We start from the raw sequence: 13,894 nt of genomic DNA, 5'->3' as shown, positions 1-13,894 counted from the left end.
TCTCAGGAGACTCACAGCAGCACAGCTTTAGGTTGAGCTGTTGTTCAGCATCTTAGCTGTAGAGGGCAGTGTCACTGGCCCTCATATGTGGGATCTGAACCTGGTGTCCCAAGCCAGCTCTTAAGCACCACGCCACTCGGCCGGCCCAGGAATTTGCATTTTTAACAAGGGGATACTGATGCTCTGGTCCAGGGGCCGCACTTTGAAGCCTTAATATAGAGCATCAGAGGGAAATAGTCACAGAGACAGAGAGACAGAGAGTGACAGGGCGACTGTGTGCACTCTTCGTCTGCATTGAAATGGAAATATAATTGCCTTAGCTGGGAATGAAAGGTACAGAAGGGAGCATTTTTCTGTGCCTCTTCCAAGGGCGTGGAGGGTCTTGCCCAAGGTCACACGGTGAGGAAGTAGCAGGACCAGGAGCCTGCATCCGGAATCCCACACTCTTAGCCACCTCTTCCGTGACGGAGAGCAGGAGGCCCCCAACACTGACCCAACGCCTAGTACTGTACACCCGCTCGGTGCTTTACTGGGGTTCTCGTCTAATGCAATGATTTGGTGATAGAGATAATTAGGTTCCCATTTACACGAGATTCAGAGAAGGTAAGTGGTTTGCCTAAGGCCACACAGCTTATAGTCTGTGTATGAACTCAGAGTTCATAGTCAGGACTGTCTGGTTCCCTGGTCCATGTTCCTCCTAATATTTTCTTCCAGGCCAATTGCAAGGGACAGATCCTGGTGTTACTTTCCAAGCCTAGAGACCATCAGCTCCTATGTCCTTAGCCTGTTATAAACAGGGTAACTCATAAAGAAGAGTCAGAATTTCATCGTTTGCATCCAGCGGCACATGGGGACTCAGGAAAGCCTTCTGGGTTAGAGGCCAAAGAGATGATTGAAAGCCAGAACCTTCTCAGCCATAGCAGGGTGTCTGATTATTCTAAAGACCATCTGCATGTGGGAAGGGATGCCTTAGCCCAGCAGAAATTATTTCAAATGAATTCGTTCTATCAGGCCACATCTCCTTAGATCTGGGAGTTAGTAGTCAGTGATGGGCAGATGCTCATGATATTAAAAAATGGAAAAGCAAACAGCTTACCCACCCTTGAAACACAGAATATAATCCAGCCGATGTTATGCAGACATAGCTGCCTAATACACATTTGAGAAAATGGAAGAAAATCAATAATATACCAAGTATGTCAATGGAGGTTACCTCCAGGGGTGGGATTAGGGGGCACTTTTTAATTTTCCTCTTTATATGCTTTCCTCTTCTACATTTTCCAATATTTCAACCGTGTAACAAACATGACCAGAAAATGAAATCCGGTCTGTGTGGCTCAGAATGCTTGTGCCTGGGACTGGGAACGAGAAGAAGGAACTTTCGCTGTCATATTTCTGTTCTTTTTCTCCACTCTCCTTCTGCCGCCCACTACCCACCCCCTGCCCCCTCCAATGCCCCCCTGCTGTTGACAGTGGCCCAATGCCGGGCTGACACGCGTGTAAGTTGTGAGTGGTTCTCTCCCTCTGTCCCTGTCTGTCTTGCTTTCTCCCATAGCCAAGATCTTGGGGAAGGTGGGAGAAAGCCTAAGCCGGATCTGCTGCGTCCGCCCGCCTGTGGAACGCTTCACCTTTGTGGGTAAGGGAGCAAGGACTTTGTCCCCAGTCCTGCCTCTTTTCTTCCCCCATCCCTCCCCCAGCACCTGCTGTGGGATGGCCATGGATAAACAGGAATGTCACCGGGCCTGCAGTGCCAGTGCTGAGCTGTTAAGGGAGCCCAGAGGGCACCATCAGCATGGCCCCGGGCTGCCTGGGGGACCTCACTCGGGGATGTGAGGTCATTCTCCACCCCCCACAGAACGTGTCTACATGCCTACGGGTTTTCAGGAGGTCCAGCGCCCTCCCTCAGCCCGGCAGCTCTAGCCATGTCTGTACTCCTGCTGATAGGCTAAGAAACGCACTCTCTTTCCTTCATGCCTTGGTTTTTGGCTGCGCCCCTAAGGGCTCAGCATGGATGAGACTATCCTAGGCCCTGGGGCTCTTACAGAGTCCTCAAATTCATCTCTGCAGAAGAGCTGAAGGCCTAGACCTCATTCCTTTGATCCCCTGGGGCTGACGTCTGCCATTTCTGAGATTTCCAATTTCAGGCATCTTGAGAAGGAACTAAGAGCCTAAGGCTGAGGAAGGAAGGGAGGCAGGGAACCAAGGTGGCATCTCTGCGGCCTTGTGCACACCATGCACCCCCGTGCAGGTATTGCATGCTCCAGAGCACACCTCAGAGACTCTGTCTTTCACACTTTCCTCGGGCTCTTGCTGCATTCCGCCACGTGAAACATCTCAGCATGCTCCGTTTTGCTTGTTCTTTCAACCAGGTAACCCCTAAGGAGAAAGGGCCATCTCCTTGGGACTCAAAGCTGTCTCCTTAGGTTTTGAGGATGTTGCTCTTGCAGCCAGCCTCCCTAAAACACAGAAAGAAACAGGAGGCGCTCAGCATGAGTGTGTGTGTGTGTGTGTGTGTGTGTATGTGCGCGCGCGCGTTAGGCACTGGCTCTCTAACGAGCCTGCCTGATTCTGACAGACCCAGAAATGTGACGTCCACCCTGGGGCCTAAGGAGACGCTCCTTCTCCATTTTACGCTGAGCTGTGCTGTCCACTCACTCAGACGCCCCTGGTGCAGGGCAGCGAGTGCACTCCCACCTGCCCCACCCCATCCTGTACTCCTTCCAAGGAGCCCCAGGTGGGCTGCGTGTTGGGTACCAGGAAGTCGGGGTCCCTAATGCTTCTGCATTCCCTTTCCTCCCTAGATGAGAATGCCAACCTGGGCACGGTTATGCGGTACGAGGAGATTGGTGAGTGGGGCTGGCAAAGCAGGGGACTGGAGTCACCTGCCTCCACCATGGGCCGAGTGGGGGAGGGGAGGGGCTTGAAAACCCTGGGTCATGTTTGTCACAGGGTCTCCTCCCAGGAGAGTGATTGTTCCCAAGCTAAGACCACAGTCTTAGCTGCCCCCCCCCCCATCACCCCTTTTATACCTCCTACATGGAGTCGCGCCAGTTCCCAGGAGGTAGGCCGGATCCATCGGCAAGTTTCCCTTCAGAGCCTCCTCTCCCTGATTCAAAACACATGGAAGTCGAGCTCCAGCGCCAGCCAGAGAGATTCTTCTTTTGCCCACGACAACGTGCACGAGGCAGAAGACCCTCCACACCTCCCCTCTCCTCCGCCCTACCCCCACTCCCTTGCCCCAGGCCCCAGGACTTTCTGATCGGAGGATTTGCTTGCTTGGAGAAATGAGGAGCAGAGAGGGGCTGAAAGCCACCTCCACAACCTCCCTGCAGCCTTGGGCAGAGGCTAAGGCATCTGCTGCCCATGTGAGGGCCTCGCAGGCCCAAGGCCAGAGCAGGTGGGGGCAGTTCCATGGAGCTTTCAGATGGGAAGGCGCTGACCCACCTGAGGAAGGGAGCTGAGTCCTGGGGAACCCTGGGCAGCAACGCAGAAAACGGAAATCTTTCCAAGGTTCCAGAGTAGGTGAGAGACACAAGTGGGAGACAAAAGCGTCTGAAGCTGGAGGAAGAGTAGACAGGATCCAGAATGTAGCTAGAGTTGGCCCAGGCACCAGGCGACAAGGAGGATCAGTGACAACTGAATACCTGGATCTCCTGGATGAAAGGCAGCCTGGTGTCCCGCAGACATGCCCAATCTGCAATGCGCAGCCGCAGTGATACTGCAGGTCTCCCGTTCCTGGGGTTTCTCTTTCTAGGGCTGGAGGGCATCGCATTCAAAACAAAAATAATGAGTACTCAAAACTCCTCCCTTTCTAATTGTTTCACTGTATTTTAATATCCTATGTTTACCAGCACATCACTGAGGGCCACAAAAAGTGGCCCCTGGTTTCCTTGTTGCTCCTGGAAAGCAGGCGGGAGCGGTTCAGGTTCCACAGCCCCAAACATGGAAAAGGCCAGGATGGGAGCGAAAGCCCTGCTTCCCAGAGGTCCCACACCTGGTCGGGGACTACCTTCTTGACCAGCAGAGCTCAGAGCAGCCTTCAGACTTTTAACTGTATTGCAATGTATTCCTCTCCTTCCTTGTTCCAGAAGGCATTCATTGTGGTCAAGCTTCAGGTGTGACCTTGTTTACCTTCCCAGCACCCAGGGCCAGGGCATCAGACCATCCCTGCCCTGGGCAGTGCCGATGGGTGTTTGCACAGTGCACTGCTGTGGGCCCAAGGCTCTCCCATAGTTATCTCACTGCAGCCTTGGGAGGGGCAGGGCTAGTGTTAGTCCCATCTTACTTCCTCTTCTTTTGGAGAAAGGAAAGCTGGGTGGCCACAGCTGTCAGGATGGATCAATGGCCTGGCCTGGCACAGGTGGGGGCTGGAAAGGGCCGCAGGGCCTGGCCTTCACATAGCACAGATTCCTGGGTGGGGAGGGCGGCAGATGAGCATTGATTCTGGCTGCTGGCTCTGGGACCCTGGACGCGATGAACTGGGAAAGTGGGGGTGGGACCCAGAGGAGGTGGGAGAGACCTGCCCTGCCTCCAGACCTCTGTGCTGGGAGGCCCTCTGGCTCACGTGTTCCCTTTTTGCAATCCCCTTGCACTCTTCACAAGAAGGAAAAAGCCATTTTTCTCCTAGCTCAGTTAGCATCTAGGCTCCATTTGCATGTTCTTAACCGGCTGACGGCACCTGGGGTGAGGGGGTGGTGGCGGGGGTGCGGGGGAGCCGCCCAAACCAAAGGCTTTGTGGGCTGGAAAGGTCCCCATGAGTCTCATGCAATAAACCAGGAGAAATCACTGCTGCCCTCCAGTGGCCGCACGTGGGATCACAAGCCCTGCTAGAGCCTCTGGTCTGTGACAAAATGATCTGCTCTGGTCCTGCAAGAAAGAGTGAAGACCCCGCTCTTTAACTTTCTGTGCTTGGCTTAAAAATAAATAAATAAAAAAATAAAATAAAACAAAAACCAACACTACACTCGAATGGGAAAGCAAGTCTCTGGGGAATAGAAAAGAGGCTCCTTTTCATGACTGTAGAGCACTTTCTCAACCGGACTATAGATGTTTGGGAACAGATGATTCTGTGTTGTGGGGGCTGCTGTGTGCGTCGCAGAATGTTGGGCAACATTTCTGCCCTGTAAGCACTCAGTGCCAGCAGCACATCCCTCTCTCCAGTCGACCACCAGAAATGCCTGCAGACATTGCCAAGTTCTGGAGACAAAATAGCCCCCAGATGAGAACCACTGATGTGGAGAGAGCTGAGGGCCAGTACATCCTCTGGACACAGTCACCTAACTGAACTTTTAGGCGACCAGAGTTTCAGGGCCCCAGTCTTTCAACAGAGAACCAACCCGGAACTCTGAGTAGCTCCAAGCTGGGGACGAGGAACACAGGCTCCCAGGAATGAGCCTGGTGTGTCTCCTCTCAGCCATACCAAGGCTGGTTCACGTTCACAGCTGGGGATTTGGGCCAGTAACCCCATGGCATAACATGGAGGGAGGCGGCACCGCTGACTAGGGCAACCCTCCCCCCAGGGGCCCCACGCCATAAAAGCAAAGGCCATGGCAGCCAGCCCAGCCAGCACAGCCTGCCTGCTGTGGTCACCTTCTCTGCTGTTCCCTTATTTAATACATCCTGAGCACCTACCGTGGGCAGGTCTCTCTGCCAGGCCCTGGTTCTATAAAGATAAATTAAGGTCCCTGTGCATAAACAGGTCATTAGGCTAGTATGGCACAGGAGAGAGAGGAGAGCAGGGGAGAGGCGGCAGGCAAGAATATTTAGGAGTTCAGACCCCATTGTCCTACGGCGCTCCCTGAAGATAGTCTGCCTGAGTGGGACGGTGAGCCTGTCGGCAGCCCAGCAGACTTCCTCTGAGCCATCTGGAGACTGCAGCAGCGCAGACAAGTTCAGCATCTGAACGTCCTTGTCAGGGCCCCGAGCTAGCTGTGGGGTAGAAGGCAGGCAGAGCTGTCGGCCAGCACAGCCTCAGGGTCCCGGGTGGCAGAGGTCTCTGGAAGGCTCAGAACGGGGCTGTCTCACTGTTTCAGACAGGACGCCCACAGCCATGGCCTCTTGACAGAGGGCCTGGGATGTCTGGGAACTAAGCAGGCCACCCTGAGTCACACCCCGGGGAGAGATCTCTCCCCTGGGGTTCCGAGAATCCCGGATTCTCTTTTCCCCATTGCTCCGTTTTAATGAGCGAGTCAGTTTGCTGCCTGTTTTAAACCATGATGGGTCTCGCTGGAATAATTCAGAGTGGGCTTAATGAGGAAAGAAAAACAACTGCCAAGAGTGAAGTGTGCCTGGGAGTGAGAAAGGGGGGGGGTGCTCAGCATTGCTTGTCAAGCCCTTTGCTGAGGACAGTGGCCATGTAAAGAGGGGGCATCTGAGGAACTCAGCTACTGCCTGGGTACACTCGGTGTCCTCTCCCCACTGTCCCCACCCTGGGAGACAGTCCCCAGGTAAGGCGCAACAGCAGAGAAGCCAAACTGCACCGACACTTGAGTTTGATATGGAGCAAAAGAGAGGGACCCTTAGACAAAGCACATAGCTGGCTCAGGCTCTGTTGGGGTGACCAACCATCCTGGTTTAGCACAGAAAGACCCATGTCCCCAGGAACCCCTCTGTACCGGGCAAACCAAGACTCTTCCCTGAATAAGTCATTCCTCCCACGGGGGACGAGAGGGGGTCTGTACAGGAGCCTGGGGGAGAGGTGAGCTAAGCTTTCTGCACTGCACACGCCATGGGGAAGGGGAGCCTGGAAGACGGCTCTGGAGCCCCCAGGGTGGGAGACTTCCGCGTGCATCGGGGAAAGGAGGCTGAGCCGCACGTTTCCCAGGTCTTCACTTACTCCCTGTGCAAACTTTGTCCCCTCCTCAGAGCTGCGGATCCTGCTGCTGTGTGGCAGTGACCTGTTGGAGTCCTTCTGCATCCCAGGGCTCTGGAACGAGGCAGATGTGAGTAGCAAGGTTATGACACCTTACGCAGCTGGCATGGGGCAGGATAGGAGGGGCCCTTGATTTTGGCCTCTGGTTTTCCCTCTCCCCACAGCCTCCCACCCTAACCATGGGCTCCCAGGAGGACAGTCCATTCACTTCTCTAGGGAAGCAAGTTCTCGCCTACCCCAGGCTTTACCTCCTGCCGCATTTTCACGTTCATGTTTCCTCATGCTGGCTCCTATAAAGCCATGGGGGAAAAGCAGTGAGTCAGACTCCCCTTCTCCCAGTAGTGCTGGGGGTGGGGGGGTGCTCCCACTTGTGCTGGTGGCAGGAGGTGGGGGAGGGAGGGATAAAAAAACAGCCTTTGCCCTTTTGAATTATTGTGTGTTTTGTTTTCCTTTGATTCCTTTTGAAGGGGTAGTAAATACCACCCTAGAATCCCCTCAACTGGGAGAATGGGGTCAAGAGGGGAAAAGGTAATGGCAAAAGGTCAGTGGGATCATTCAGGCAGTTGGCTTGGGATAGAGGGAACCAGGAAGTTCAACTTCCACCATTTAGAAGCTTAGCGGACGTCTCTTGTTACTAGATGTGACTGAGATGGTCTTATGCCCACTAATTCATAAGCTACTCGCCCTTCAGCCACACATTCATTCCTGTTCTTTCATTAATTCATTCATCTACTCGCCAGGATTAGTGCTGGTTTCCATTCCCGTAGTCCTACGGAAGCTGGAGCCTCAGAGCAGTAATTCCAGACCTAGTGCTTTTTTTTTTTATTATTATTAACTTGCTGTGTGACTCTGTGCAAATCACTCAACAACTCTGGGCCTCGGGGTTTTTTTGTTTGTTTTTTAATCTATAAAATCTATAGAATGTTATCTGTAGCAGTCTGAGAATTTAAAGAAATATACAAGACAGTCCCTGCCCCAAAGCATTAGGTGGCAAGATGTATGCGTATGAAATTTTTTCATGTACTTAGAGAGAGAGAGAGAGAGAGAGAAAGAGAACCTTTAGGATCACTCAAGATTCCAGTTCTCCTCCAATACAACTCATGACAAACTATATTCTGAGCATCAGTTTTTCTCACCTCTAAATAGGTATAATAATGGTGCCTGCCTCCTAGGATTTGGGGAGTGTTAAATGAGATTGTCTATGTAAAGTGCCTAGCCCAGTACCTGACACACAGTTACATACAATTTACCTGAACAGACATAGAGTTGTACACATAGATATTCCAGGTGAAGGGCATACGTGCTAACATGCTGTGGGATAACCAAGACGGGAGGCAGCATCTCAGGGAAGCAAATTACACTGTGTAATTCTTTCATCTCCAGCCTTGAACGATTTCCTGCAGGTGATATTCTAAAACCCCCTTTCAATTCTGGATTAGGTGGCCTAATTAACTTTTACTTTCCACTCTACTTCACAAAGCGCCGTAAAATTAAAAGGTAACGCAGGCAAAGTTCAGTACAAGAACTCAGCAAAGCTCTCTCAAGAACCCAGGCAAATCTGGGCAATTGCCTGGGGCCCCATCCCATGGGGAGACCCGGGCAGTGGGATGGGGGGGGTGGGGAATTAAGTCAACATCTAGCACCTCCTCTCAAGTTCAGACCCAGGCTTTCTGGAGCCTGAAATTTACACAGTTGGGGCCCTGAAAGCCCAGCCAGTTTTTTGTTCCTCCTGGTGAGAGTGTTGACTGCCGGTCCCCGAACATCTCTCCAAAATGGCTGCCCTTGATGCTGTCAGGTCTGACATTTGAAGACCAGAAAAAGAAGCCCCGGCCTCTTCTCTTCCAGTTGGTCCCTGGTGCTGAAATGACATGTCGGTGAAGACAGAAAATACTGAGGCACCAATAGCTGTTGATTGACTGAGAGTGTGACATGGAGGTAGCGTGAGGCCACTGTCTACTCAGCTGTGTTCCCCCTTGCTTGGTCACCTGGGAGGTCCAGGGCACCCAGGCTGGCTGCTCCCAGAGGCCACAACAGTTCAGGCCAGCAGGGACCCCCATCACTCCTGTCCAGGGTGGTGAGAATTCCTGCCCACAGCACAGGCAGCAGGGGATTGGGGTGAAGCAGACACTCAAAGCTCGCTCCAGAGACCTTTCTAGAGCCTAGAGCCCTACCCCCCAACACCCACCGGGCCAAATGCTCAGTCCCTTGATTCGGCCCACAGCCAGCCTGTGGGGTCCTTAAAATCATGGCATCTGAAGTAGAGGCAAAACCAAACCAAACCAAACCAAACAAACAAAAAACAAGGAGCTGTTTCCTTATATCATGAGTGTGAACCTCAGCCCCCAACACAGGTGGGCCAGAAATACCACGTTTAATGTATGTAAACCAAATTAAAATTCAACGCCAACCTCTATCTCACAGGAATGGTACGAAGTTAATCTCAGTCATTGCCAACCAGCAGAACCTGAGAGCCAGGCTCTTATGCGTCCTGAACATGATCATCAATTCACAGGGGTCCCCGCAGACACCTCTGTTCAGGCCTTCATGGGCCCTTGAAGTTGGTGGCCCTCTGCTTCGCGCCCACCTGGGGCACGGAACTCCTGGCCGAGTCTGGAAGCCCAGCGCTGGGCTCCACCCACCTATGATCACCAGGCCCCACTTCTTTCTGAGGCTTGGACCCTAGGGTGATGTCTGGGAGGGGGGCGGGGTGGGTCTCACAGACCCCTAGCTTCTTTCTAGTATGGGGGTGGGGGAGGGGAGACAGCAAAAGCTCTTCTTTTTATTCTGATGGTGTCCCCTCTAGTTTCTCCCACCTCCTCGGGACATCTAGTGAAATCTTCACTGAGATTAAAGCCATTGGCTTCAAAACATTCAGTTATCTGCCCTGCAAATTCCTCCCATAAAGGGTCTGGTTCTCTGCGAGAAATAGGGTTGGAGTTGGACAAAGGGGCATGTAGGGAGCAGGAAACTAGCTAGTCACTCAGTGAATGAATTAGTCCACTGTCCTTATTTGGGTCTCTAGGTCTAGAAAAGGAAGGTCTTTCTTTTAAGCCTGGGTGTAACCCTGCTTATTCTACTAGAACGTTCTACCATCCGGGGCTTGCCCGGAACTTCAGTTCCTAGCCATGACGTCACCAGGCATGAGGCNTTCACTAGCCCATGTTGGTATTATCATTGTGCTCTTCCCGGGTAAGGCAGATCGGTTGCCGGCCACCGGACGGCCACTCATAGCGGCTCTTGGCAGTTCACACCGGCTGCCAGCTGCTCACACTGGCTGCTGGCCACTCACGGTAGCTTATGGCAGCCCACTGCAGCAGGGGCTGCAGCCTACGCCGTCGCCAGTGACTCATAGCAGCCCAGCTCCAGGTCGAGCTATTGATCACCATCTTAGCTGTAGAGGGTAGTGTCACTGGCCCTCATGTGGAACCCAACAGGGGCCTGCTGCTAAGAGCTGGTGTCCCAAGCCAGCTCTTAACCAACGTGCCACTTGGCCGGACCAGAAGAGTGTATTTTCAACCCCAAAAAGTTTCAAGTCACTACAATGTGAGTCTTAAACATGGTTCTAGAAGAGGTGTCATGTGGCAGAGAGAGCTTTTAAAGCAGACCAGAGTGGGTTCAAATTCACTTCCTAGCTGTGCAACTGGGCCTAGTTACTAAATCTCACAGACTCTCCATCTCCCCATCTGTGAAATGAGCACTGAGGCACATATCTCAGAAGACAGTTGTTATACGGAGTAAATGTAATAATAAACAAAACTCCTAGCATGTGCCTGGTGCATAGTAGGTACCTTAATAAATGTTTCTTCCCCTCCTTATTAATAGTCACACGTTCATCCCTGAATCTCCTCATCTGGAGAAGACACATAAGTGGGCCCAAGTCGCCCAAGTACCTTGAGAAGACAGCACTGTTTGGGGGAGATGGTCAGGATTCTGAACCCTGGTCTCATGATCCTACAGAGGGTCTTACCAGGTAGGCTTGCCAGGGTAAACCAGTGTAAACTGGATCCTGTTGCTAATGGAAACTAAGCCCTCTGTTTAAAACACTCGAATGACTTCTCTTTGCCATTGGAATGAAACCCCATGTTTATCATGATCTGCTCCTTGTCTACTTCTCCCAACTCTCTGAGCTCGAGCTCCACCTGGTTTCTTTGTTTGAATAGTTTTTGCTACCTCAGGGCCCTTGCACTAGCTGTGGCTTCGCTCGGAATGTTCTTCCCCCAGGTAGCCTTATGTCTGGCCCCTTCTTGTTGTTTAGGATTCAGCTTAAAAGTCATTTTGTTTTATATTGAAGGAGTTCAGAACAGGCCTCCCTAAGATGTGCTACCTTGGCATGTGGATTATTTTGAGGTTCAGGCAGTCAAGATCCTGTGAGCTCACGAGAAACTTTTACCTCTCCCTTAAAGAATTTAAACTTGAGGCCTTGCCCGTAATAAGAGTTATCACCAGAAATAAGATTTTATGACCTATCTTTAGGGCAGGGCAGACATCTAATTGCTGAACATCTGCTCTTATCATCCTACGAATGGCCTTCCTCCCCTCTGACGTCCCACGGTTTCTTACCTCATCCCTAGCTCGGAATGTCCGTCTCTGAGCTTTTCATGCATGTGCAGTTCCCACATGCACATATGTAATTAAATTTGGCTATTTTCTTTTGTTAATCTGTCTCATGTAGGCTCCCAGGCCCTGGCTTTGTGTTACAGCCTCCCATGTCTTCTCCAGGATTCCTCAGAAACAAGGCAGGAGAGAAGCCACTAGTTCAAACAAGTCTCAGGAGAAATAGAAGTCTCTCCACCCTTCTGCAAAGAAAGCTCAAGGGAAGCGTGGAGCAGTTCTGCCCCCACCCAGGCTGGGAAGCAGCTGACGCAGTCTGTTCTACAGAACGACTGCCAAGGCCTCTTTCGGTCACAAACTCTCTACTGAGTCACTCTGGCTCTTTCTTTTGCGTTGGATTCCTGAACCAATGCTCTTCATCCCGAAATCGAATGACACTAAAGGGACAACTCCACCCCCACCCAAACACACCCCGTGGGCATTTCCTAATAGGCACAAAGATCCATTAGCCCCCAGAGCATGCTGACCTCCTCTGACCACTGACACACCCTTTCCCCTTACATCCCACTGCTGGAAAATTCCATAGGCACTCGTCAAGTTCCTCTCCATAGCATACAAAAGAGCTGCTTGTGTGTTCTGGCAGTTGGCATTTTCATTCTGGATTTCCGAAAGAATCCAAGATTCAGATTCTTAGAGATCAGGATTCTTTTTTATTATTATTATTATTTTTACTGGGGAACAGTGTGTTTTTCCAGGACCCATCAGCTCCAAGTCAAGTAGTTGTTTCAATCTAGTTGTGGCGGGCACAGCTCAGCGGCTCATGTGGGGATCGAACTGGCAACCTTGGCATTGTGAGCACTCTGCTCTAACCACCTGAGCTCACCGGCTGCCACGAGATCAAGATTCTTGAGTTCAGATTCAGACTAACCTTGGAGATAAGAGCCAGTCCCCCTAGCCTGTCCCATTCCTGGACTTTTTATTAGAGAACTGGCCTCCCCCAGGAGACCTGATCTTTGTGGTGTGGCTTCCTGACACCAGCGCCAAAGCAGGTGTCCGGGCACGGACCAAGATCTGCGGGAAATCCAGGCCAGAGGCTAAAGGGTCAGCCACGGCCAGATTTGAGAAGCAGGAAACGTTTATACTCACTCCCCTCCCCGCAACGAAGCCTGTTGTCTAAGGACCTTATGCTGCAGCTGCTTTGTCCATCATATTATCATGGAAGGCAGCCTGGCAGATTAATCCTGATTCAACTGTTCTTTCCTTCCATCAATCTTGCAGCTAATACTTACTGAGTGCCTGCTATAAACACAAGCATGTTATTTGCCCTTGAAGCGCTTGCCGTCTAAAAATATCTTGCTTTTTATTACATTAGTTCCCTAAATGCCGTGAAATAAAACATGTAGAAACTTGAGAAGAATTTCTGAACCTAGCAAGCACTCAATCAATGTCGGCTTTTATTCCTTCATTGGTTTTAAAATAGTTATTGAGTAGCTACCACGTGCCCGACATGGTTCTCAGGCTGCAGGAACAGAGAAAACAAAATAGATCAAGTCCTCTCCACCCCCGTGTGCACTTTCCTTTCTACTGGGGAGACAGACCATAAACACTTGCATTGTTTCTCACTGGAGCCCTAGAACACGAATCTCTATTGCCATTTATAGGTATGGAAACCAGGGCTCAAGTGGATTGTGACTTGTTCACGACCGCATAGCAATTGAATGGCAGAGCAGGACTCGGCATATATCTTTAGATCCCTAACCCAGATTAGACAGACAAGTGAGAGGAATAATATATGTAATTCGTAGCAGGCAGCACTTGAACTGGGCTTTGAATGATGGGCAGGATTGGGTTAAGTGGGCAGAAAGAGAATGGCTTTTTGGGTTGAGAGAAGGCTGTAAAAGTTCAAGTGGTGAAAATGAGGCCTTTAGGGGGAGGTTGTTCTGGCTGATTGCAACTAGAAGGTTTCTCTTGGTCTTTATTTGGGAAGCTTTTGACTTTTTTAGCAAGCTGGCAAAATCATGCAGTTTAATGATTAAATGCATTGGCTGCCCTCAACTGGTATTTGCATTTTAAATAATCAAGGGCCAATATTTAATCCAAAGGTGGAACATTAGGCACCCAAGCTGGGCCAAAGAACACAGTGGCTTTTCTTTTTCTCTTTTTCTTGTACTTCTCAAAGCCCAGCATTCTAAAGGCTGGCTCTAACTGGCCGTATCCTACATGTTTCCAGCCAACCAGCCATGGGCTAACTGCTTCCTCCATCCACCAGCTATGGGAAAACAACCAAAGAAAACAAACAGAGGAAGAACCCTGGGGCAGTAGCCACTCCAGAAGAAATCCCAGGGCTCTGGGACAAATGGAGCAAAGACAAACATTTAGTTTTTCAGGCTCAGCTGGTTTTTATCAGACAGGCCAGCCCCAGCCAGGAAGCCCGATGGACACTTCCACCCCTGGGATTAGCGACCCCCCCAC

The 13,894-nt window shown here is 51.2% G+C and overlaps 1 protein-coding gene across 1 annotated transcript in view; it reads left to right on the top strand.

Moving 5' to 3' along the window:
- Nucleotides 1-13,894, top strand: part of NMNAT2 (nicotinamide nucleotide adenylyltransferase 2) — a 122,647-nt gene that overhangs the window by 95,005 nt on the left and 13,748 nt on the right. Inside the window, exons 6-8 of the mRNA XM_019635469.1 lie at nucleotides 1,556-1,636; nucleotides 2,802-2,846; nucleotides 6,865-6,941. Coding sequence (XP_019491014.1) covers nucleotides 1,556-1,636; nucleotides 2,802-2,846; nucleotides 6,865-6,941 — 203 coding nt within the window. The remainder of the gene's footprint in view (nucleotides 1-1,555; nucleotides 1,637-2,801; nucleotides 2,847-6,864; nucleotides 6,942-13,894) is intronic.

The sequence above is a fragment of the Hipposideros armiger genome, unplaced genomic scaffold (assembly GCF_001890085.2).
Source record: "Hipposideros armiger isolate ML-2016 unplaced genomic scaffold, ASM189008v1 scaffold_22, whole genome shotgun sequence".
Lineage (NCBI taxonomy): Eukaryota > Metazoa > Chordata > Mammalia > Chiroptera > Hipposideridae > Hipposideros > Hipposideros armiger.
This window is presented reverse-complemented; position numbering and strand designations above follow the sequence as displayed.